At 40.7% G+C, this 23,120-nt stretch overlaps 1 protein-coding gene across 1 annotated transcript in view; it reads right to left on the bottom strand.

The window, feature by feature from the left end:
- The window catches only part of TOX (thymocyte selection associated high mobility group box), a 284,951-nt gene that overhangs the window by 123,524 nt on the left and 138,307 nt on the right, over positions 1 to 23,120 (bottom strand). Inside the window, exon 2 of the mRNA XM_040433308.1 lies at positions 23,014 to 23,079. Within this exon, the coding sequence (XP_040289242.1) occupies positions 23,014 to 23,079 (66 nt within the window). The remainder of the gene's footprint in view (positions 1 to 23,013; positions 23,080 to 23,120) is intronic.

Here is a 23,120-nt window from a genome sequence, read left to right as displayed (position 1 = left end):
ATTTTCTGCTGGATGAATGGGCAAGAAATTCTCATAGACAAACTCCAAAATCTTGTAGAAAGTCCCAGAGTGGAGTGAAATCTGTTTAGGTACAATTAATGTCCGAGGGTTTAGAATGGAATGTCATAAAGGCTCCTGTAGGTGTACTGTGTAGATGGCTAAAAACTTTTGTCCACATAGTGTATCTAGACTGGGCATATATAACACATAAGGGGCCCTTCAAAATAGTACGTAGACAGACAGATGAACTGACACATGATATTTCTATGTAGGCTTTCACTTAACAAATCCATCATCGAATCTAAAACCTTCCTAAAACAGATTCCAGCCTCAACCAATGTAAACAATAGTAAGTTCTGTGCTCATGTGAGGCATCTTTTTCATTTTGAAAAATGAAGATGTCAAGTCAAATGCTAGAGTAGTTTAACTTAATTAGATAGTCTATTTTTACAGGCTGCTTCTTATTTCCTATTGAAAATGCAGCTTTTCTATGCAAGGCAACAAGAAGGATTCTGTATATAATGAATACCTCGGGGACTGCATACACTAATCATTACAATCTTGCAGTGAAACTGGTTCTAGTAACTAGTTTAGGCTTGCAAGACTTTGCTAGATTAACTCAATAAATCAAAAGCATACCATCTCTGAGCAGCATCTAACAAACGAACAATTAATTCAAAGACAAATTGATGTATAAGAAATTCTTCCTGTTGGGGGGATACAAACCTGTCTCTGTTCAAAACACTTCTTAAGAGCTTTACTTGTCTAACATGTATATTTTGCTAGACTCATTGGAAAATATAAGAATAATAGGGCCTCACTCAAATGGATGTATTTCAGCAGTAGTGATGGCCTTGTGGTTTGCCTGGCGGTCGGTTTGCGGCGAACTTTGCTCGTTTGCGATTTGCCAAACATGCGAACATGTGGCGATATTCGCGCCCGTCATATTCTTTTACATTGTGAAGAACTTTGACCCATGACACATCCATCAGGTGGTACGGGACAGCCAATTGAGACGTTTCAGCACATGGACATACCCCCTACCTTATAAATAGACCCGATCTGGTCGCCATTTTACATTCAGTCTTTTGTCAGTGTAGGGAGAGGTTGCTGTGTGGAGCAGGGACAGACTGTTAGGGACACCAAACACTAGCTAATAGGGCCACAAAAGTCCCTTTAAGGACTGGTATAGGTGTGCTATCGATAAGTGTGCAGTACAGAGGGGTGAGATATACTTATAATATACTTTCTAACATAGAAAGCATATTATAGTGGATTTGTATTGTGCAGCAGTGGTGAGCGGTTCTGCAGCTACACAGAGTGAAAAACGCAATTCGAAAAAATAATTATAACTGGTGTGATATACCAGTTGCCCCCCCCAAAAAAACGATAGAAGCGGGGTGTTATATACCAATAATATACTTTCTATATAGAGCATTTGGGTACTGCAGCATTTGTTTGTGGTTTTGCTGCGTTCCCTCTGCTACACACAGTGACAAATGGTATTGGAAAAAATCCTTATAACTGGTGTGCGCATGCGCGTACGTGAAAATTATATTGCCGATATTTCGCATTTAAAAAAATAATGAATGGAGATCGCAAATTCGAATAATACATCTGGTATGTCACTGTCCATGTTGTGGGACTATTTGTGCACTTCTAGTAATTATTTCTTGGCTGCAAATATGAGCTGAAGGTTTTTCCCGGTTCGCCTGTCATTAAAATGAATGGGACCTGCCGCAAACTTGCGGTTCGCGAACATTTGATCGCGTTCGCGAACCGTCCCGGCAGATGTTCGTCCATCACTATTCAGCAGTACGGTACTGTGAGAGAATTTTTCGAGCCTTGTATTCCAGAATAAATACTGTAGGTCTTTTTGGGTTTATTTGTTAAAGAGAGAGTGTGGCAGTTTGCATTTTTAAGCCACTCCAGTTTTGAAATGTGGGTGAGAAAGTGGCTGTGGTTAGTCTGTCCATCTGATCTGAGTCGGATTTATCAAAGGTGACTTTTTAATTAGTCACAAAAATCATTACAATTTTACTCAAGTAAAGTGGACAGAAGTGTAAAACATGCATCAAATACTGTGAGATGTTTGATAAATTTGAAGCAAATTAGGGCAATACAGACCCCTAAATAAAACGTACTTTAAAAATTCCCCTTAAGATATATCTTCACTTGTATGTTTGGTTCAGGAGAGTTTACTAGTATTACATCCATAATAAAGATACATACACATTGGTAAAATACGCCTGTCTGAATTTGGCCTTCAGCCAGCTCTACACATTCAATACCTATCGGCTAAACGATAGTTAAAAAATATTTACTTTTTCCAATTCTTTCCTCCACCAACATCATCTGTTGGAGGGACAGCATCCCATAAACACCGTTCTCAGCCATTCATTGGACTCACATGTAGCAGCCAGGGTGCAGCCCAGGGGGGGCCTTGCAGTTTCACTACAAGTTGCACAATATTTAAATTGATTGTTAATAGCTGCACAACTTTCCAAGTAAGGTCGAGTTCACACTTCAGTTATTTGGTCAGTTATTTTTCCTCAGGACGAAGATACCGTGCATACGGTTCACCCTCCCAGGGCTGTTTACAAACGGTGCAGACGGTTATATGACAAAGACATCATGGTGACTGACTGAGCTGGGTGACTTTAAAGGGAACCTGTCATGTGGATATTTGATTATAATCTAACTAATTATATACAATCATTAACTACTAAAAAGTACCTTAGATGTATTCACTTACTGGTGTGACAGATGGTTACCTCATAATATACACACAAAGATGCCGCATGCTAATGAGCTGATTTGAGTCCAGCGTGATGTCAGTGAGTCCAGCGTTTTTTTTATTCAGAGCTATAGCCACTCCCCTGCCCACCTGCTGCTGATTCATATGGAAAATAACTGTCCATCAGCAGCAGGTGGGCGGGGGGAGTCAGGAGCTCATGAATATTCAGGACTCATCATTATCAGCTGGAGCTTTTCAATACAAGATGTTGGCAGATAGGACACCATAAAACTGGTGACAGGTTCCCTTTAAGGCCCCAACCTGTCATTGCTCATTTGTACTGGGATATGAGTTTTTGAAGTCTGTTCTCTGTAGCTATTAGTAAGGCCTTGTGCAAATGGCGTTATTATGGGTCTATGTTGTATGAATCCAAATTATGGAACAAACAGAAATCTATAGGCTCATTCTGAACACTGATGTGCCACACAGTTCATACTCAGGCAGACCGAGGTTACTTTTCACAAATGTATATGGGATCAGTGAGAAAAATGTATTATGTTCCACTGCATAATATATAAGGGACCCCATTCACTTATAATGGCGTTATTATGGGCCTATGTTGAGGTTTACAGCCATATACAGTAGTGCTGTATGTTGTGCCAAAAATGGAGTAAACTCTGTATTGGAGTTCAGCAGAATACTGTTCTACAGTCCGTTTGCTTGTCACTTACCCACTCCTCACATATAATACTTGTATTGCTTTCAATTCTAAATCCTTTCCCCACCGACCCCCATCCATCTCTCTTACCCAGTTTAAACACACAAAAAAAAGAAGGGGGTGAGAAATAAACACTGGTGTGAACATAGCTTTATAAAGGCCTTCTCTCCTAAAAATATGTACCAAATAATGGTGCACAGAGCAAGGACTGTATGGTGGCACATGGGGTTCCTACAGTTTCGGATTACAACCTCTGTGAAAACTGCTTTGTAATGTATATTAGCGCTAAGGCTCTAAGGGTACAGCCATACAGTGCAGCCGTACCATGGATGCATTGCGGTCGCCTTGTCGTCAAGTACCGTGCGGCCGTACTAGTCGTAGGGGGCTCAAATTAAATAAATAGGACTGCATTCCTTCAGTATTCATTATTAATGGCCGTATGGTTCCCGCAAACCATGTGCCCATTAAAGATGAAGACCAAATAGACAATGTAGTCCTACTCCATTAATCTAAACCTGCTGTGGCTTGTACAGCCATGAGGTACTTGACCACAAGGTGGCTGCATCGCAACTGCAGCACGGCTGCGCTGTGTGCCCATACCTTCACATTTGTTCTACGGGGATCAATGAAGCTTATATTGGCACAGAAAAGAATTCCACAACTGTATTGATGGAACTGACAACCAATGACTACCCATCTGCCACCGAACTACACATACCATGAACCTCATTAGGCACCAAGCTGTTCAAAAATCTAAAATACTCTAAAGCCAATTCAAATTCTTCGAAAACTAGTCCTCATCATACATTTTGTGTACTCAAGTAGTGTTATATATTGGTTTGATATCATGGTCAGAACAGATAGCTGTGGGCAAAAACAGCACTGAGTGGTTTACAACCTCCGCACACCACCACAGAAGAGATTTGCAAAAGGAATTTAGCAACCACGAATATAAACCAGCGGTATCAGAATGTGGTGCCAAGCAGACCTTTGGGATAGTCTCAAAAATATCATTAATTTTCACTGTATGTTGAGTTTTGTGGCATTATTCCAAAGTTAGCTTTCTGTAAAAATCATTTCAAGAGTCGTAACTGTGTTATTTGCTTGCAGCAACATCACAGAAACAGTAGTGAACCATATGTTGCTACTTAGCAATTTTCTATGTAAGTCCCAGGGCGAAGAGTCTGGCTGAAAGTTAACCTCTTCATTCCTTAAAAAACACAGCTAAACATTACAAAATCAACACACATACATGGGATCTAGATTGAGAATGATCATGAGCCTAAAATATATTTTCTGACTTATTGTTCAGCAGATTCAATTCGGATACAAACAAACTTGGCCCAAATCAAAAGTGCTCAGATTACCCTAAAAAGTCATGTCTGTCACTCAGATGTCTGCTAGGACTGTATCCAACCCATTTCAAGCTCTTTAAAGCCAAAACAACATCAGTAATGTCTAAGTAAAACTGACATTTATGGCTATATGTAAATGTGTGGTAGTTGGTGGTAACAGCCTGTCTAATAACACAATGGGTTTTATTTTTAAATTAAAACGGTCCACGAATGATACATTTTTGGTGGCAGGTACCTTCTCCCTTTCTTCTCACCTGGCTGTCATTTTGAGAGAATGGTCTGAATAGATTTGCAAATGATTTAGTTGGAATTCAAACTTTTGGGACATTTGAGACTAATTGGATTAGTTTTCGTTCATCTCTAGTCATCAAACATACCCAAGTATTCTTTTTTTAGGCAATTGGGTGTTAGTTTTAAGGGCAGTGGTTCTCCAAGCAATCTCCTTTTAACTGTTGTCCCACAGTTCAGGTAGAGTTGCAGCACCCAAAGCTGCATGGCACCGACAGTTTTTCCTGAATCGTAGGGTAAAAGGATAAAAAGCAGACTGAATGAAGAATGTGAACATGGAGGAACATTACCTAACAATAACTTGGTTTGTTTTGTGGCACTACAACTAATGAATTATAGTAGAGATTTGTTGCTCACTGACTTGGTCATATTTCTATATGCCAATAGGTTCTGCTGAGAAATAAAATCTATTCTGAAGCTGTCAAAGTGAATACTATATGTTAGACTGATATGGATTTCAGTTGGCAGCATCTTAGAACTATATTGGACTTTCAGGAGAAAAATAAACAAGATCTTGAAAATTGCTGTCGACTGGTTAAAGTACAAAGAGATCTTGTACTAGAAAAAAAAAATAAGGAGATGGTGCTCCATGGTGTAGAAACCTCAGCACTGAAGTATAAGTCAGGTAAGTAGCAATTCAATTTTATTTTTTTTTGGGAAGGGAGATACATTTTTTAAAGGGCCAGGAACCAGAGAGAGGTGAAAAAATCCAACAAATACATGACCATGGTCACCAAAGAACTTTATTTAAAGGGAACCTGTCACCAGTTTTATGGTGTCCTAACTAAGGGCAACATAAATAAGTGACTGATTCTCTTAGCAAAATGCTGGGTCACTTTCTTTAATTGACCCAGTCAATCTTATTGAAAAGCTCCAGCTGATAATGATGAGTCATGAATATTTATGAGCTCCTGACTCTCCCCGCCTTTCCATATGAATCAGCAGCAGCTGGGCAGGGGAGTGGCTATAGCTGTTAATTAAATAAACGCTGGACTCAATGACATCACGCTGGACTCAAATCAGCTCATTAGCATGCGGCATCTTTGTGTGTATATTATGAGTTAACCATCTGTCACACCAGTAAGTGAATACATCTAAGGCACTTTTTAGTAGTTAATGATTGTATATAATTAGTTAGATTATAATCAAATATCCAGATGACAGGTTCCCTTTAAGAACAAATAGAGGAGTGTCACCACCAGACCAGTGCCTTTTTCCAGGTCAGAGTACATGGATCCTTAGATTTGAGCTCAACCAATATTTCAAAGTAGCAAAATTATACTGTCCAACAACTACAACAAGAAATCGGTATCGCAGCAGAACCGCACACAACTGCTGCACAATACAAATGCACTATAATATACTTCCTATGTTAGAAAGTATATTATAAGTATGTCACAACACTCAGTATATCACACCTATCGATAGCACACCTACACCAGACCTTAAAAGGACTTTTGTGGCCCTATTAGCTAGCGTTTGGTGTTGCTAACAGTCTGTCCCTAGCGATGGGAACTTTGAGATCACAGCCAGACAATGCTATTTTAAATGCAACAAATTTTACATTAAACATTTTAATACAGGCTTCATTTCTTTTGTATAGACGGCTCTGCACTGATTCCCCTTTAGGCCAGACTACATGAAAGCCACTAATTAAAAAGAACAGCATTTGCTACTCTATGTACTTGCACAACGACAATTAGGTTGTGAGACTAGAAAGAACTGATAGTACAAAGTAATAATTAGGTTTAACAGCTCTGCAAATGTGTCTATATAAATATTATACAGAGACAATGTTCCATAGAAGAGCACGGCTGATATGGTTCTCTTCATGTTATTAATGTTCTCTTCCTTTCCCTTTGTTTCTCCTCTTATTTAGTCATGGCATTGAGCATATGGATCATAAAAACAGTGGTACTGGACTGTGCACCTTTCCGTCAAGTGGATCTAAATGTTTCTGTAGCTAAAGAAATTTATTTTCTTATATAAATTTATGATGAAAATGCTGGGTCACTTAGTTGGATTATTTATTTATTTATTTTATGCACTTATATAGCGCTACTATATTCCGCAGCACTTTGCAGACATTAGCACCGGGCTGTCCCCAATGGGGCTCACAATCTAAGTTCCCTATCAGTAGGTCTTTGGATTGTGGGGGGAAACCGGAGTACCCGGAGGAAACCCACACAAACATGAGGAGAACGTACAGATGTTGCCCTTGGTCGGATTCGAACCTAGGACTCCAGTGCTGCAAGGCACCAGTGCTAACCACTGAGCCACCGTGCTGCCCTTTTGACCAAGTTATTTTCTAAGAACTACTGTAATAATAAGTTATTTTCTAAGAACTACTGTAATAATGAGCAATTTCCCTCAAATATGGTCTCCCAACAGTAGAAGTTGCAAGTGGAGGTAACGGATTCCTTACATCATTTTGTACATTTTTGAAACAGTCATGAGCACAAGAACAATGAGGAGTTTAAATGCAGCAGTAGTCAAGCATGCACATGGCCCCTCCATTTAAAGTCTATAGCAGGCATGGCCAACCTGCGGCTCCCCAGCTGTTTTAAAACTACAACTCCCACCATGCCCTGCTGTAGGCTGATAGCTGTAGACTGCCCGGGCATGATGGGAGTTGTAGTTTTGCAACTCGGAGAGCCTCAGGTTGGCCATCCCTTGTCTATAGGGATGATGGAAGCAGAGAAGTGCTGTACTCTGCTGTCTTCCTGTCAGTTCCATAGACTCTGAAGGGCACCATGCATGCTCTACTGTCAGGGCTTTGGTGAGAAGGAAGTGGAGGGGGTTTCTAGTGATTGGTGAGGGTACCAGCAGTGCAGTTCACTGCAATCATAGATCTATCACCTAACCTTTGCAATTCCGCTGCTCCAGTAATGCCATCGAACGTTTGGGATCTATCTGCAGTGGTGATGTGCTATACATCGGCATGACTTGTGTCATACATGCCAGCATCACTGCTGAGCCCAGTAACTGGTTGCAGCTGTCAAATGGGTGTATGGCACATGACTGCTTCATGAAAATCAACCATAAATGGTGGTGACCACTGAAGTAATGATGCTGGAATGACAGGAGATTTATTAATTAATGGCAATTTTTTAGCTTATTATTTTTTTAAATCTTGGAAAACATCTTTAATATAGCATGCTCTCTTTTTACAATACAGGTTTTTGTCTCCTTGGGGTCAATTAATATTAGACAAATGTAATTGATATGTGATGATATGTGTGCCAACTCATGCCTAGGTTGCAATTTTTGATCTTCTCTAATCTCTATACCAGGCATCCTCAAACTGCGGCCCTCCAGCTGTTGTAAAACTACAACTCCCACAATGCCCTGCTGTAGGCTGATACCTGTAGGCTGTTCGGTCATGCTGGGAGTTCTAGTTTTACAACAGCTGGAGGGCCAAAGTTTGAGGATGCCTGCTCTATACAATATGACCCATTCTTTCAGCCATTTTTGAAAAGGTTTCAAGAGTCACTGTATACTGAAGAATGAAAGAAAACCGGCACTCCCAAAAATCTTTGCTGGCCATAGATTTATTGGTCACTCATATGACGCGCGGCGTTTCGGCACTCACAGGTGCCTTTTTCAAACAAGAAGTGAGCAGCAGTATGAGTGGAAGAACATATGTAACGCCGCGCGTCATATGAGTGACCAATAAATCTATCACCAGCAAAGATTTTTGGGAGTGACGGTTTTCTTTCATTCTTCTGATTTTGGGATTACCTCCACACAAACCGAGCACCCCTCAACCAGTACGCTGTGCCGCCTGACTTCATTACACAGTATTTACTGTATACTGAATCAGGAAAATAATTCCCTCCATGTCAATTCTGTAAGTACAGGGAAAGAAAAATCATTACAGTACTTCAATTTTAACACTTTGCATACAGTAACCCAACTGCTTTCTGGACCTCTGATAGTAAGACTTGGAGGGTAGTAGGAGATCTGGATCAAAGTGCTATAGCTTTGAGAAGTAGGCCTTCTGTTCCTACAGTTGGATGGGGAATTTAGATAAAAATGGAAAATATGAGTTTTAAAACCTTTCAGAATTATTTATAACAGTTTTATGGAGGTAACTGTTGCTTTATAATGACAATCAGTCCAGAGCATGTGTTTCGACTTTTCAAACAAATTTAATTATCTGCTGCACTTCAAAACATAGTTTGCTAGGCCTAAAAAACAACATCCGTCCATTCAGGTGAACTTGTTATCATGCAAGTTGATCCAAAGGAAAGCAAAAAAAAACCTGAGGTAGAAGCCAATTTTCCTCATTTAAGGGGAAAAAACTTCTTCCCGATGCCAATCAGGAAGTCAGAATAACTCCCTGGATCAACGACCCTTCTCCAGAAATGCATTCAGGCCCCTCTTCAACTCTTTTAGTGAATTCACCATCACCACCTCCTCAGACAGAGTATTCTTTCTTCTAGATGCAGAGGATGTCCCCTCATAACAGTCACAGTCCTGGGTATAAATAGATCATGGTAGAGATCTCTGTACTGACCCCCTCAGTTGTCTTTTTTCTAAACAGAATAACTATAATTTTGATAATGTTTCAGGATACTGTAGTCCACCAATTCCAGTTATTACTTTTGTTGCCCTCCTCTGGACCCTCTCCAGCTCTGCTATGTCTGCCTTTATTTACAGGAGCCCAGAACTGTACACAGAACTCCATGTGTGGTCTGACTAGTTATTTGTAAAGTGTCAGGAAGTCCTTTTCCATGTCAGTGTTACCCAGTGTTTTACCATGAAGTATGTAGGGTTGACTTGCATTATTCCTTCCCATGTGCATAACCTTACGTCTATCAGTGTTACACCTCATCTGCACAAGCCTCCAATCTATGCAGATCCACCTGCAGCAGTGTACGGTCCAATTTTGTGTTAATTACTTTACACAGTTTAGTGTCATCTGCAAAAATTTATATTTTACTGTGCAAGCCTTCTACAAGATCATTAATAAATATATTAATACTCATAAGCACTTCCTACTTTGCTCTTGCTATATATATATATATATATATATATATATATATATATATGCTGTGAACTGGGAATAGTAATGCTTTCTAGTGCAATGTTTTTTGTTTTTTCTAGTGTAATGCTTTAGTTTAAAGAGGACCTTTCACCTTGAAAAACATTGTGAACTAAGTATGCTGCCATGGAGAGCGGCGCCCGGGGATCTCACTGCACTTACTATTATCCCTGGGCGCCGCTCCGTTCTCCCGTTATGCCCTCCGGACGTCTCCCCCTCCTAGGCTGCAGCGCTGGCCAATCGCAGCGCACAGCTCACAGCCTGGGAGTTTTTTCTCTCCCAGGCTGTGAGCTGTGCGCTGCGATTGGCCAGCGCTACAGCCTAGGAGAAGGAGACGCCCACAGGACAAGGGCAGACACCGCCTACTATAACTTAGTGAGTGAAGATACCGGAGGGGATAACGGGAGAACGGAGCGGCGCCCAGGGATAATAGTTAGTGCAGTGAGATCCCCGGGCGCCGCTCTCCATGGCAGCATACTTAGTTCACAATGTTTTTCAAGGTGAAAGGTCCTCTGTCCATGGCGTCCAGGATTGCTCCAAACAACATTTCATTGTATTGTACATTGTATTACATTGTATTGTACAGTGACAATAAAGGCATCTTATCTTATCTAATAAAAACCCTCTGTTTTCTATGACTGAGCCAGTTACTTACCCACATACATACATTTTCTATACTAACCTTTTATGTGGCACAGCATCAAATGTTTTGGAAAAGTCAAGATTTATGAAATCCATTGACTCACCACGGTCAAGTCTAGAACTTACCTCCTCATAGAAACTGATTACAATAGTTTGACATGATGGATTCTGATATGCTGTTATACACTTATTTTCATTGAGGCATTCCAAGATAGCATCCCTTAGAAAACCTTCAAACACTTTACCCATGAGAGATGCTAAACTTACCGACCTATAGTTTCTGGGGTCTGCTTTTGACCCCTTATTGAATACTGTCACCACAACTGCTAAGCGCCAGTCCTGTGGAAGGCTCCCTGTCAATATAGAGAAATAAGGGTCTGTCTATTACAGTAGTTAATTATCTTGGGATATAGGGGCGTATGCCACCTGGTTCTGGCGATTTGTCTATTTCAGTCTTTTTAAGATGCTGCTGTACTCCTTCCTGGGTAAAACAGACCACTTTTAATAAGGGGGTTTACTTTAACAATCTGCATTTCATCTGACCGTTTATTTTCCTCAGTGAATATGGTGGAGAAAAAAAGATTTAATAAATTTGCTTTCTCCTCATCGCTCTCTACAACTTCTTCCTCATCACTCTGTAAAGGACCAACACTTTTGGATTTAAACTTTTTACCATTAATATAATTGAAGAATATTTTAGGGTTAGGCTACTTTCACACTAGTGTCGGGGCTCCGCTTGTGAGCTCCGTTTGAAGGGTCTCACAAGTGGCCCCGAACGCATCCGTCCAGCCCCCAATGCATTCTGAGTGGATGCGGATCCACTCAGAATGCATCAGTCTGGCAGCGTTCAGCCTCCGCTCCGCTCAGCAGGCGGACATCGTTCGGGTGTCCGCCTGGCCGTGCGGAGGCAAACGGATCCGTCCAGACTTACAATGTAAGTCAATGGGGACGGATCCGTTTGAAGTTGACACTATATGGCTCAATTTTCAAACGGATCCGTCCCCCATTGACTTTCAATGTAAAGTCTGGACGGATCCGTCTGAACAACTTTCAGACTTAGAATTTTTTTTAAACTATAATGCAGATGGATCCGTTCTGAACGGATCCAAACGTCTGCATTATAGGAGAGGATCCGTCTGTGCAGACACCAGACGGATCCTCTCTGAATGCTAGTCTGAAAGTAGCCTTAGTATTACTCTCTCTGGCAATGATTCTTTACATCTCCAGCTTGGCTGCTTTGATTTGTCTTTTACATATTCTATTTTTTCCTTATATTTCTTCCTGTTTTAGTGATGTAAATGCTTTCTTATTGTAATTTATTTCCTCCTCATTTATCCACATAGTTTTTTTCTTGTTTCTTACCCTTTTATTCCTATAAGGTATGTACCTCTCACAATTAGAGTTTAGGATCCCCCAAAACAGCTGCACCTTCCCCATTGAGGTGTAGCCCATCATTATAATAGAGCATGTAGCAGACACAGCAATTGGCCCAGTTCTCCAGGAACCTAAACTTCTCTTTCCTACACCAGTTCTTGAGCCACTTGTTAATCTCCCTAATCTCCTGCTGCTTGATGTCCTTGCCCTGAGCTTGCGACCTAATTCACTGAAATAATTTTTAAGGACGCTCCACTTACCTCTTTGTAATTGGTTCCAATGTGGATCATGATCGCTAGGTCTTTGCCAGCCCCTCCCAGTAATCTATCAACCCAATCTGTGATATGTCGAACTCAAGCAACAGGAAGGCAACACACTGTTGAACAATCCTGGTCTTTGTGGTTGATCGCCCTATCCTAATCATATTGTTTCCCCCGTACCTGCACCTGTCTGGTCTGCCCTACTATGCTATGTCCTGCTGCTTAGTTATCTTGAAAAGGTATGAATAAACTCAAACGTGGGTTTTACCATCCCCATTGTTAATTAATATGTGTTCCTATACAGTCTGACACTGTGAACACTAATTAGACAGTAGTATCAGACTGTGTAGGCCACACCCGACTGACTCATAGAGTTCCAGTAGAAATACAAAACAAGAGCTCCAGCTTACCTGAAGTGAGGACACATGCCATGCCAGGATAGGTCTGGATCACAACTGCTTCAAACATGTAGAGAAATCCAGCACAGGTCGTTAAAATCCATGCATGCTTTATTTGAAAATTCTGTACATATGATTGTAGGAACAGAATCTCCGTTACTCCTGTTTACGTATTTCGACATATTCACATCCTTATGACTTAGGACGTGAATAAGTCCGAAACGATCCTACACTTATATGTACTGAATTTTCAAATAAAGCATGCATGGATTCTAATGGCCTGTGCTGGATTTCTCTACATGTTCCAGTAGGAATAACATAAAGCACAATTCTAATAAAACGATGCCCTAGAATTATTTTATGGACAATGCTTAATATAGCTAAAACATTCATGTCAAGAGAACTCCAGGTGAATAAAGCTGTCTCAAGTGTTCACAGAAGGAAAGTTAGTCTTAGATGTGATGCCCACTTGGCTGCCAACCAGATTCTATGATTTATGTATGTGTTAGCCAACCTTATTAATTTTTCTTAAAAACAGTTCATAATTTAAAATAACAAAAGGAGTCACATTCACCTCACCAGCACCCGCAGTTCCCCATACAGTGTCAACCATTAGGCAAACGTGCCTGAAATCCTGAAAGAACACACAATGCCCTAATGCAGGTGTGACCAACACATTTACTCTACATGGATAGATAGATAGAAACAAAGAATGAACCAGCACCTCCAGGTGGATGAGGCTACTTTCACACTGGCGTTTTGGCTTTCCATTTCTGAGATCCATTCAGGGCTCTCACAAGCAGTCCAAAACGGATCAGTTTTGCCCTAATGCATTCTAAATGGAAAAGGATCCGCTCAGAATGCATCAGTTTGCCTCCGTTCAGCCACCATTCTGCTCTGGAAGCGGACACCAAAACGCTGCTTGCAGCATTTTGGTGTCCGTCTGACGAAACTGAGCCAAACGGATCCGTCCTGACACACAATGTAAGTCAATGGGGACGGATCAGTTTTCTCTGACACAATCTGGCACAATAGAAAACAGATCCGACCCCCATTGACTTTCAATGGTGTTCAAGACGGATCCGTCATAGCTATAGAAGACATAATACAACCGGATCCGTTCATGACGGATGCATGCGGTTGTATTATTGTAACGGAAGCGGTTTTGCAGATCCATGACAGATCCGCAAAAAACGCTAATGTGAAAGTAGCCTAAGTTAAAAGCAGGTGCAAGCTACCATGGCTGGTTCAGTCTTAGTTTATTTCTATGTATAGAAGGGAACAGGCATCCTCTGCAGGAACCTTGCACTCCCGCCCACCTGCCTATGTGCTAAGAGCTTGTACTTTGTCTAAGGCCTCTTTCACATGGGCGTTGCGGGAAAATGTGCGGGTGCGTTGCCGGAACACTCACGATTTTTCCGCGCGAGTGCAAAACATTGTAATCTTCTTCACAGAAGTTCGGGCTTGGGATCAATGTTCTGTAGATTGTATTATTTTCCCTTATAACATGGTTATAAGGGAAAATAATAGCATTCTGATTACAGAATGCAAAGTAAAACAGCGCTGGAGGGGTTAAAAAAATAAATTAAAAATTTAACTCACCTTAGTCCACTTGATCGCGGCCCGGCATCTCCTTCTGTCTCCTTTGTTGAACAGGACCTGTGGTGAGCATTAATTACAGGAACAGGACCTTTGATGACATCACTCCGGTCATCACATGATCCATCACCATGGTAAAAGATCATGTGATGTACCATGTGATGACCGGAGTGACGTCATCAAAGGTCCTGTAACTGTATTTAATGCTCACCACAGGTCCTATTCAACAAAGGAGTCAGAAGGAGATGATGGGCATCGCGATCAAGTGGACTAAGGTGAGTTAAATTATTTTTTATTTTTTTTAACCCCTCCAGCCCTATTTTACTATGCATTCTGTATTCAGAATGCTATTATTTTCCCTTATAACCATGTTATAAGGGAAAATAATAATGATCGGGTCTCCATCCCGATCGTCTCCTAGCAACCATGCGTGAAAATCGCACCGCATCCGGATGCTTGCGATTTTCACGCAACCCCATTCACTTCTATGGGGCCTGCGTTGCGTGAAAAACGCAGAATATAGAGCATGCTGCGATTTTCACGCAACGCATAAGTGATGCGTGAAAATCACCGCTCATCTGAACAGCCCCATAGAAATGAATGGGTCGGTATTCAGTGCGGGTGCAATGCGTTCACCTCACGCATCGCATCCGCGTGGAATACTCGCCCGTGTGAAAGAGGCCTAATAGTAAGTATAGCAGTCATGCATTTTACCTTTTTCACATATTCACTGTTTACTTGTGTCTTAGTGCATATAGTGGTGTGCTGCTACTTCTAGTTCTAGATAGACAGATAGATAGATTTATTATTGCAGAGACTGGAGTATAGTTAGCTACAATCTCAGAGTTTATTTAGATGCCTAGGCCCAAAGAAAGGTAAGTATGTTATAGTATTGGGTCCCGTCTATAACATCAGTTAACACTTTGATCAAAATGTCTGCTAAGAACCTCATGTGTATGTGTTTAGTTAATACAGCAGTAATACAATTCAAAATCTATATATTCAGTGTTTGCTTTTGTATTGTAGCCACAGCTTATGTGCACGTCCACATTAACTTAGTTTTATTTATTTTAGTTTGCCTCTTTTAGATAGATGGATAGATGGTGAGACAGACGGAAACAGATAGATATTAGATAGATACAGATGTAGCTGAGCTAAAATGGACTCTGATAACACGTCACAGTGTTATCTCCTGACAAAAGCCATTGGAATCCATTGAAAAAAGTCAATTAACATTTTCTCGCCATTGTTTAATTAACGCGTTAACCATCTAGTTAAGCACCGCTACATCTGTAGATACATAGACAGATAGAAATGACTTATTCTCCCCATCCAATATTACTATACAAAACATTCACTATTCATTTCCATTCCAATTTCAATTAGGGGCAACGTGTAATAATTATCACAAATTTCCTACAAACAAAAAACATTCAATTCACTCACAAGGGGTAACCCGTACGAATGGAAATCCAGTGGCCACATTTCTAAGTTTGCTGTGTGTGAGCCAGGTTTCTAGAAAAGCCATATGTATGCAAATGTATTCTATTATTACTCAAACTGCATAATTGTATGCAAATGTAATACACACATATGTTGCAAATAAACTGAAAAAGCTAAAATAGTCATGGGCAATGTGGAACAAGATTTCACTATGCATATACAAGTGGCAATAAATATTCCGACGGATAGACAGCCAGTTGCATTAAAAAAAAAATACAACTATTAAAATATTTTTATTCATTCCACTTTCTGAAGCTTTGGAGGGAAAAATATAATCTGTACTTTCGGTGCTGAAAATGTAATTTATTTCATTTTTAAACATTTCACTATACACTGACACCTTTCCAACAGCCCCCTCGCAGAGAGGACCAGCCCTTAAAGTGTACATCCAGTTTCACAAGAAAAAATGACTATAGTGCAAGACTTTGCAATATAATTGCTCTTCTAAATCGGTGTATTAACAAATTTTACTGGTAACCCGCAGAATAAATCGGGTGAGGACGGTGATATGTCCTGTTCTGTTTGCTAGGCTACCATCTTCAGTGTGGAAGTCGGTAAAATAGCATCTTATGGGTGGTGAACTCAAAGAGGCTCAGCTATTTCCAACAGTCCCATAGTAGTGGATTGAGAGGTGGTGGTGCATGTGCCGTGCACTCTCCATTCACCACTATGGGTCTCACTTGCTCGACTATTTTCAGAATTCCCATACCAGTGAATGGAGAGCATGCTGCTCATGCACAGTGTGCTTTCCTGCACTTCAGGGGCCCTGTCCTGGAGATAGGAGTGGGTCCCATAGGTGGGACCTGTACCTATCTGACACACTGAAGAAATATCCTAGCGATATGCCATCAATCATTGTTAAAACCCTTTCATTTCAACTTTAATCCAGGGAATTTTGCAGTGGATGATATTGTACTTACCCACAGATATTTTACTAAGAGGCGGTTTCCACAATCATTGTAGCCATGGCACTGCAGCATTTTGGATGCAGCTGCTGTCCATAACAGCAGGCACCCAGGGCTAACGTATACGATTGAGGATAACATTGATCGCACACATTTGACCCCTCAGATGCTGTAGTCAAATGCGACCACATCATCTGTGAGGTTATAAACTGGGAGCGTGTGCTACTGGCCGAGCACCAGCTCCCCCTAGCAAGGATGAGGGGAGCCGGATGGTGTATGCGGCGGCCTCAGTCCTCCTGAATGATCCGAGGTTGCTGCATATAGGTTCCTATGGTGAGCCTTTGGCAGGGCTCCATAGAAACACAGTGAAATTCTTATAGACTGTAATGCATTGGAATCTATGAGAGAAGCAATCTAATGATTGCTTGTTAAAGTTCCCAGGGGAACTATTAAAAAGTGTAAGAAAAAAAAAGCTTTTAAAATATAAAAAATATATAAAAATTCTAATCACCCCCCCTTTTCTCTAAAATAAAAATACATAAATTATTAAAAAAATAAACATCATGTGTGTGTGAAAACATCCTTACTATATTTATCAGATACAGCAAATGGCGAAACACAAAAAAATAAAGTCAAAATGGCCAAATGACTGCTTTTTGGTCGCTTCAGCTGGAATGGAACTAAAAGTGATCAAAACAGATTGCCCGCACAAAAATGAGCCCTCACAAAGCTCTATACACATACTGTAAAAGAAAAAAAAGGTGTGGGGGTCAGAATATGGCGATGCAAAGAAAAGATTAGTTTTTTCCAAAGTTTCGATTTCTTTTTCAGTATTAAAATGCAAGAAAAAATATACATATGTGGTATCATTGTAATAATACTGACCCAGAGAATGAACGCAACAGGTCAGTTTTATAGCATAGGAAACAATGCAAAAACCAAACCCATAAAACTGTGGCAGAACTGTGGTTTCTTTTATAATTCCACCCTATTTGGAATTTTTTCCCATTTTTTTTAATCGTATGCAACCGTAAATGGTATCAATAGGAAGTACAACTTATCCCGCAAAAATACAAATTCTCATACGACTAGGTGAATAGAGGAATAAAAAAGATGTGGCTTTGAGAAGGCTGGGAGTAAAAAATGAAAAATTTAAAATCGCCCAGGAATCTTTCAGCTCCAAAGCACCCCCCAAACTGGCGGAAGCAGTGGTTCTGTGTCCGATTATGTAATTTTTGTGTCCATACTTGCTTGCATTCCAACGCTGTGCTCTGACAAACCAGCAGTAAAATGCACTGGGAGGACTCCTCTTTGAGTCTCCGCCATTATGTGCAAGAGGCTGGGAGTCCTGTCAATGGATTTTACGGCTGGTTTGTGTCATAACGCAAGCAAGTATGAATATAAAAATGACATCATCGGACTCAGCCTCATTGACACTATACACCACCTACTCTAGGTTGGTCTGTGTTTTGAGGCTGACAGATTCCCTTTAAGCCCCACCCTAGAAATGCCCCCAAAACACCCACTTTTGGGTGAGGTTTGCAAGGTCCAGTTTCATGGAATTGACTTGGTAAAATCAGGCCTGTAGGCAAGTATGCTGACAACTTTAGTACTTGTATATCTATAGAGCCCAATGGTTTCTAGGCAGCCTGAGCTAGCTAAAAGCATAACTGGGGCCCATATGTGGTCGTGAGGCCTCTGGCTTTCTCATGCACAAGGTTGTGGGTGCAACTGCAACCCTATTGCTACGCTCTAGGAAGCAACTAAATGTGCCATATTCTTGGGGTAGAAGTACATTCTGCAAAGACATACAGGTGAAACCCGAAAAATTAGAATATCGTGCAAAGTTCATTTGTTTCAGTAATGCAACTTAAAAGGTGAAACTAATATATGAGATAACCAATCTTAAGATACATAGATCAATTCAAAATAACAAATTATAACTCCATCAGCAGTTGTATTTCAAATAATCATAAATTTTATTAGTACTATGTGAGATAGACTTATTACATGCAAAGTGAGATATTTCAAGCCTTTATTTGTTATAATTTGGATGATTATGGCTTACAGCTTATGAAACCCCAAAGTCACAATCTCAGGTACCCTTTGCTCAGGGGATATGGATTAATTAGCTGACTAGAGTCTGACACTTTGAGCCTAGAATATTGAACCTTTTCACAATATTCAAATTTTAAGTTGCATTAATGAAATAAATTAACTTTGCACGATATTTTTAATTTTTCGAGTTTCACCTGTACAATACTAATTACACTTTAAGTAGTGTATGTAGTTTCGGTAGTGAAGCTGTCAAAGTCTTTGAACTGATCTTTTATTTAGAATTGTTATATAATAAGAAAATGAAATGTATTCCTCATATTTTGAGGATCTTTCCATTGCAATTAGTGAAGTAAGTAAGGCTACATTCACACAGGCGTTTTTGCTGGATCCATCATGGATCCGCAAAAATGCTTCCGTCACGATAATACAACCGCCTGCATCCGTTACAAACGGTTTTGGTTGTATTATCTTTAAAATAGCCAAGACGGATCCGTCATGAACACCATTGAAAGTCAATGGGGGACGGATCAGTTTTCTATTGTGTCAGAGTAAACGTATCGGTCCCCATTGACTTACATTGTGAGTCATGACGGATCCGCCTTGGTCCGCACCACAACGCGGACGGAAAAACGCTGCTTGCAGCGTTATTCTGTCCACGATGGGGACGCAACCAAACGGAACGGAATGCATTCTGGTGCATTCCGTTTCGTTCAGTTCCGTTTTGTCCCCATTGACAATGAATAGGGACAAAACGGAAGCGTTTTCCCCCCGCTATTGAGATCCTACGACGGATCTCAATAGCGGAAAGGGAAAGTGCAGATGTGAAAGTAGCCTAAGGGTATGACCACATGTGGTACGTTTTATTGTGGAGGATCCACTACAAACCAGCTGCAAAATGTAGGTGTTACATGCGTTTTTTGGCTGAAAATTGGCTGCAGATTTCACCCTCAGCATTGCAATGTGTAAAATTAGCAGCACAAGTCCCTACCATAAGTTGAGATGCTGCAGAGTTAAAATGCACACCCACTGCATCTCAAGTTTAGGAATATTTCCACAGCTTACAAAATATATTTGCTGCTTTTATAAATGCTATGTAAAATGTATATATGCCACATGTGGCTGTGGCCTCTATGGGTCCACAAAAAATAAACGGACAGCACGCGGTGTCCGTATCCATATGTCCATTCCGCAAATTATAAACCATGTCCAATTATTGTCTATATTGCAGACAATAGTCATTTCTACTGATTGGAGTGAGAAAAATTGCACGCATTTTGCGCATCCGCAGTTCGTGGGCCGAAATACGACACGGTCGTGGGCATGAGGCCTTACTATTATAGATGAAACCTTTGATTGAAAAATAGTAGTACTTATACATTTCATGTCAGTGAAAATAATGAGAAAATGAAAAATAAATCAATAGACTGGATAATGAGTTGCTATAAACTATGGTGGCAAGACCTTCTGCAAATATGTCATTTTAGTGATCGATACAATATGATTTTTCAGTGAGGGCTATCAGAATACATATGAATTATGTGGATAACTGCTGACAATGAGTCATTTTTTACTGCATATACTAAAATACTGTGCACAGGGGTGTAGCTATAGGGGGTGCAGAGGTAGCAGTCGCTACTGGGCCCAGGAGCCTGAGGGGGCCCAAAGACCCTTGTGCTGCATAAGAAAACACCTGTATTATAGAAAGTGCATGCTGGTCAGAATTTGGCATAGGGGGTGCTGTTTCCATTTTTGCCTCAGGCAGCACGTAGGCAATGTGCTTCCCTGCACCTGGCCACACAGCACTAAGGGAAGGGGGGCTGAACTCTTACACCAGGGCCCATGAGTCTTTAGCTACTCCCCTGACTGTGCATGTCTTTATTTACCCATCTGCAAAGGTTATAAAGTCAGCATAGTGTAGGCTTGTGTAGGAGAGGAAGGTCTGAGCTGATAGCAGAAGAAAGGAACATATATTTATAAAGGACTGGCTGTATGCTCATAATATACAGAATGGCTTTGAATTTAGAAGGTTGAAAAATTTGGGACACAAATGGCCATTAGGATGCCCATCCCATCCCCTATTGATGTGCCTGTTGATGTGGATGTTAGGTTCTGACTCTTGCCGAATGGCTTAGTACTTTCTATGAGTTGTCTTGGACTATATCAGTTCACAGTCTCAGTTATCTTCGACAGTCCAGAAAGGTGAAAGGATCAGCGGTCATGAATGCTCATTACAGTTCCATTCGCTGGTGTCCCGATGGGCGTTGAGGATCCCAGTGGCCACACCTCTCAAAATTCTGTTTTTACAAGGTATTGTATATTAAAGGGGCTGTACAGTAAAACAAAAAGAAAACTTTTGCCTAAATGTTCCAAAAATCTAGTTATATAGCTTCCGATTTTTATTTATAGTAAGTATAACAGCAGTGCAATACAGAATAATCCATGTTTCCATCTGTACTTTATTACATATTGTTTGAAGGTGCTGGTCTAATTTTATTTTTATGTTTTTGCATTGTAAAAATTTGAGAGTGGCTGCCTCATGGTCATGTGCTAACACAGTAAACACCCATTGTTTTCGTGGGAATGCCACAACCGATATTCACAAAACAGATATCATTTTAATTAGCAGGATTAACCCTACCAGGCAGTATGCCTGGTTTAACAGGGTTAATCCTAATATAAGGTTGCAGTTGTCCCGCTGACTTTTTTTCCGCCCACTCCCCCAGGGTGGCCAAACCAGCAATAGTGAGCATACTTACCTGGTCCTCACTGCTGGGTTCCATCTCCTTCAATCCCTCCTCGTTCGCCTCTGGCCCCATAGTTACCCATGTTAACATCCTGGATGTCGCAGGTCATGTGATCGCCACAGCCTATGGCTGGCCACGGTGGTGGCGTGTCACCCATGTTGAGGAAGGAAAATTACAACACAAGATACTCCATAGTGAAGTATGTTCAATAAGTCACAGGACTGACAGAGAACAGGCTACTGACTTCTGATGAAGCCTTCAAAACGTGTTATATTACAGAAGTTTTTTCATGGTATCCTTCGTTCATTCACCCTGATTTTCAGTCCTTCTGTTTACTGTTTCATCCATGTATCATGTGGCCCAGTAACACATGGGTAACATGTCATGCCGCAAGTCAGTTCTCACATGGGTAGCTACAGGACCAGCAGTCCATGAGGGAAACGATAGGCCCAGAACCCAGTGGCATGCTGGGGGGTTTGGAAAAAAGCACAAGAAAGGTGGACTACCCATTAAACCCCACTGTTGATGATCTTTATCCTAGCTGACTTATATATATTTTAAATAGAAGCCTAGGCCTAATAAAATAAAATAGAACCCTTGAATCAGTGTCTATGCCACACAGGAATCCCTATGGGTCAGACCCAAACATTCTCCATGTTCCATCAACTGGCACTTGCATGAGGCGCTGTAATCTCCCCTAAAAGCAATGATACACATAAAGATACAGGTCACGAAGGTGACGTTGAACCCGGCCTGAACAATTTTTAGTCCAACCTTCTTTTTGTGATACTGATTCCACACCACTACCCCTACGTGAGAACGGTCCTGAAACGTTGCCAAGATGACAAACGCCTCCTCCTTCCGATCTGTTAGTTCCCTTCTTAAAACCTTTTTATTTTGTTAATGTGTAATTGGTAACATGCACCCCGCCGATCTGTTTTCATGCCGGATAAAAACTTTAACCATAAAATATGTGCTGGATCTCAGCTTGTTCCTCATTTCTAATTAAAACATTCAGTGACATGAGCAGTTTAAAATGATTAACTCGTCTGCAGTTACAAATCCAAATAAGCGGCACCTGTAAAGAGTTTATTCCTAAAGGTAAAAACAACTGTTTAAGAAGGATCATGCTGGTAAAACAGCTGCTTACACGCCGGAGAGGGAACAAGGTAATATTTCTCGGCAAACACTAGCATCACGTCATGTTTTTTTTTTTCTATCAGCCCCATCTCATTAAGTGGCAAAAAAGGCTTAAATGCTTTGTTGATAAATTATGATAATTCCTGATTGCGGCAGTTATGGATAGTGCCACTCATTTGCAATGCAGTTCTTTGAATTTGTTTAATTACAATTTGAAACAAGGCATAGAAGATTAATTAACCCACCTGGCTTGCTGGCACGTAGTCCTGGTTTGGCTCTGACATGCTCATGTACATGTTATCACCGTCAAACTGCAATATAAAATAACAGTAAAACGTTTAGCAGTGATAAA

This window comes from Bufo bufo, chromosome 5, assembly GCF_905171765.1.
Source record: "Bufo bufo chromosome 5, aBufBuf1.1, whole genome shotgun sequence".
NCBI classification, from domain to species: Eukaryota; Metazoa; Chordata; class Amphibia; order Anura; family Bufonidae; genus Bufo; species Bufo bufo.
This window is presented reverse-complemented; position numbering and strand designations above follow the sequence as displayed.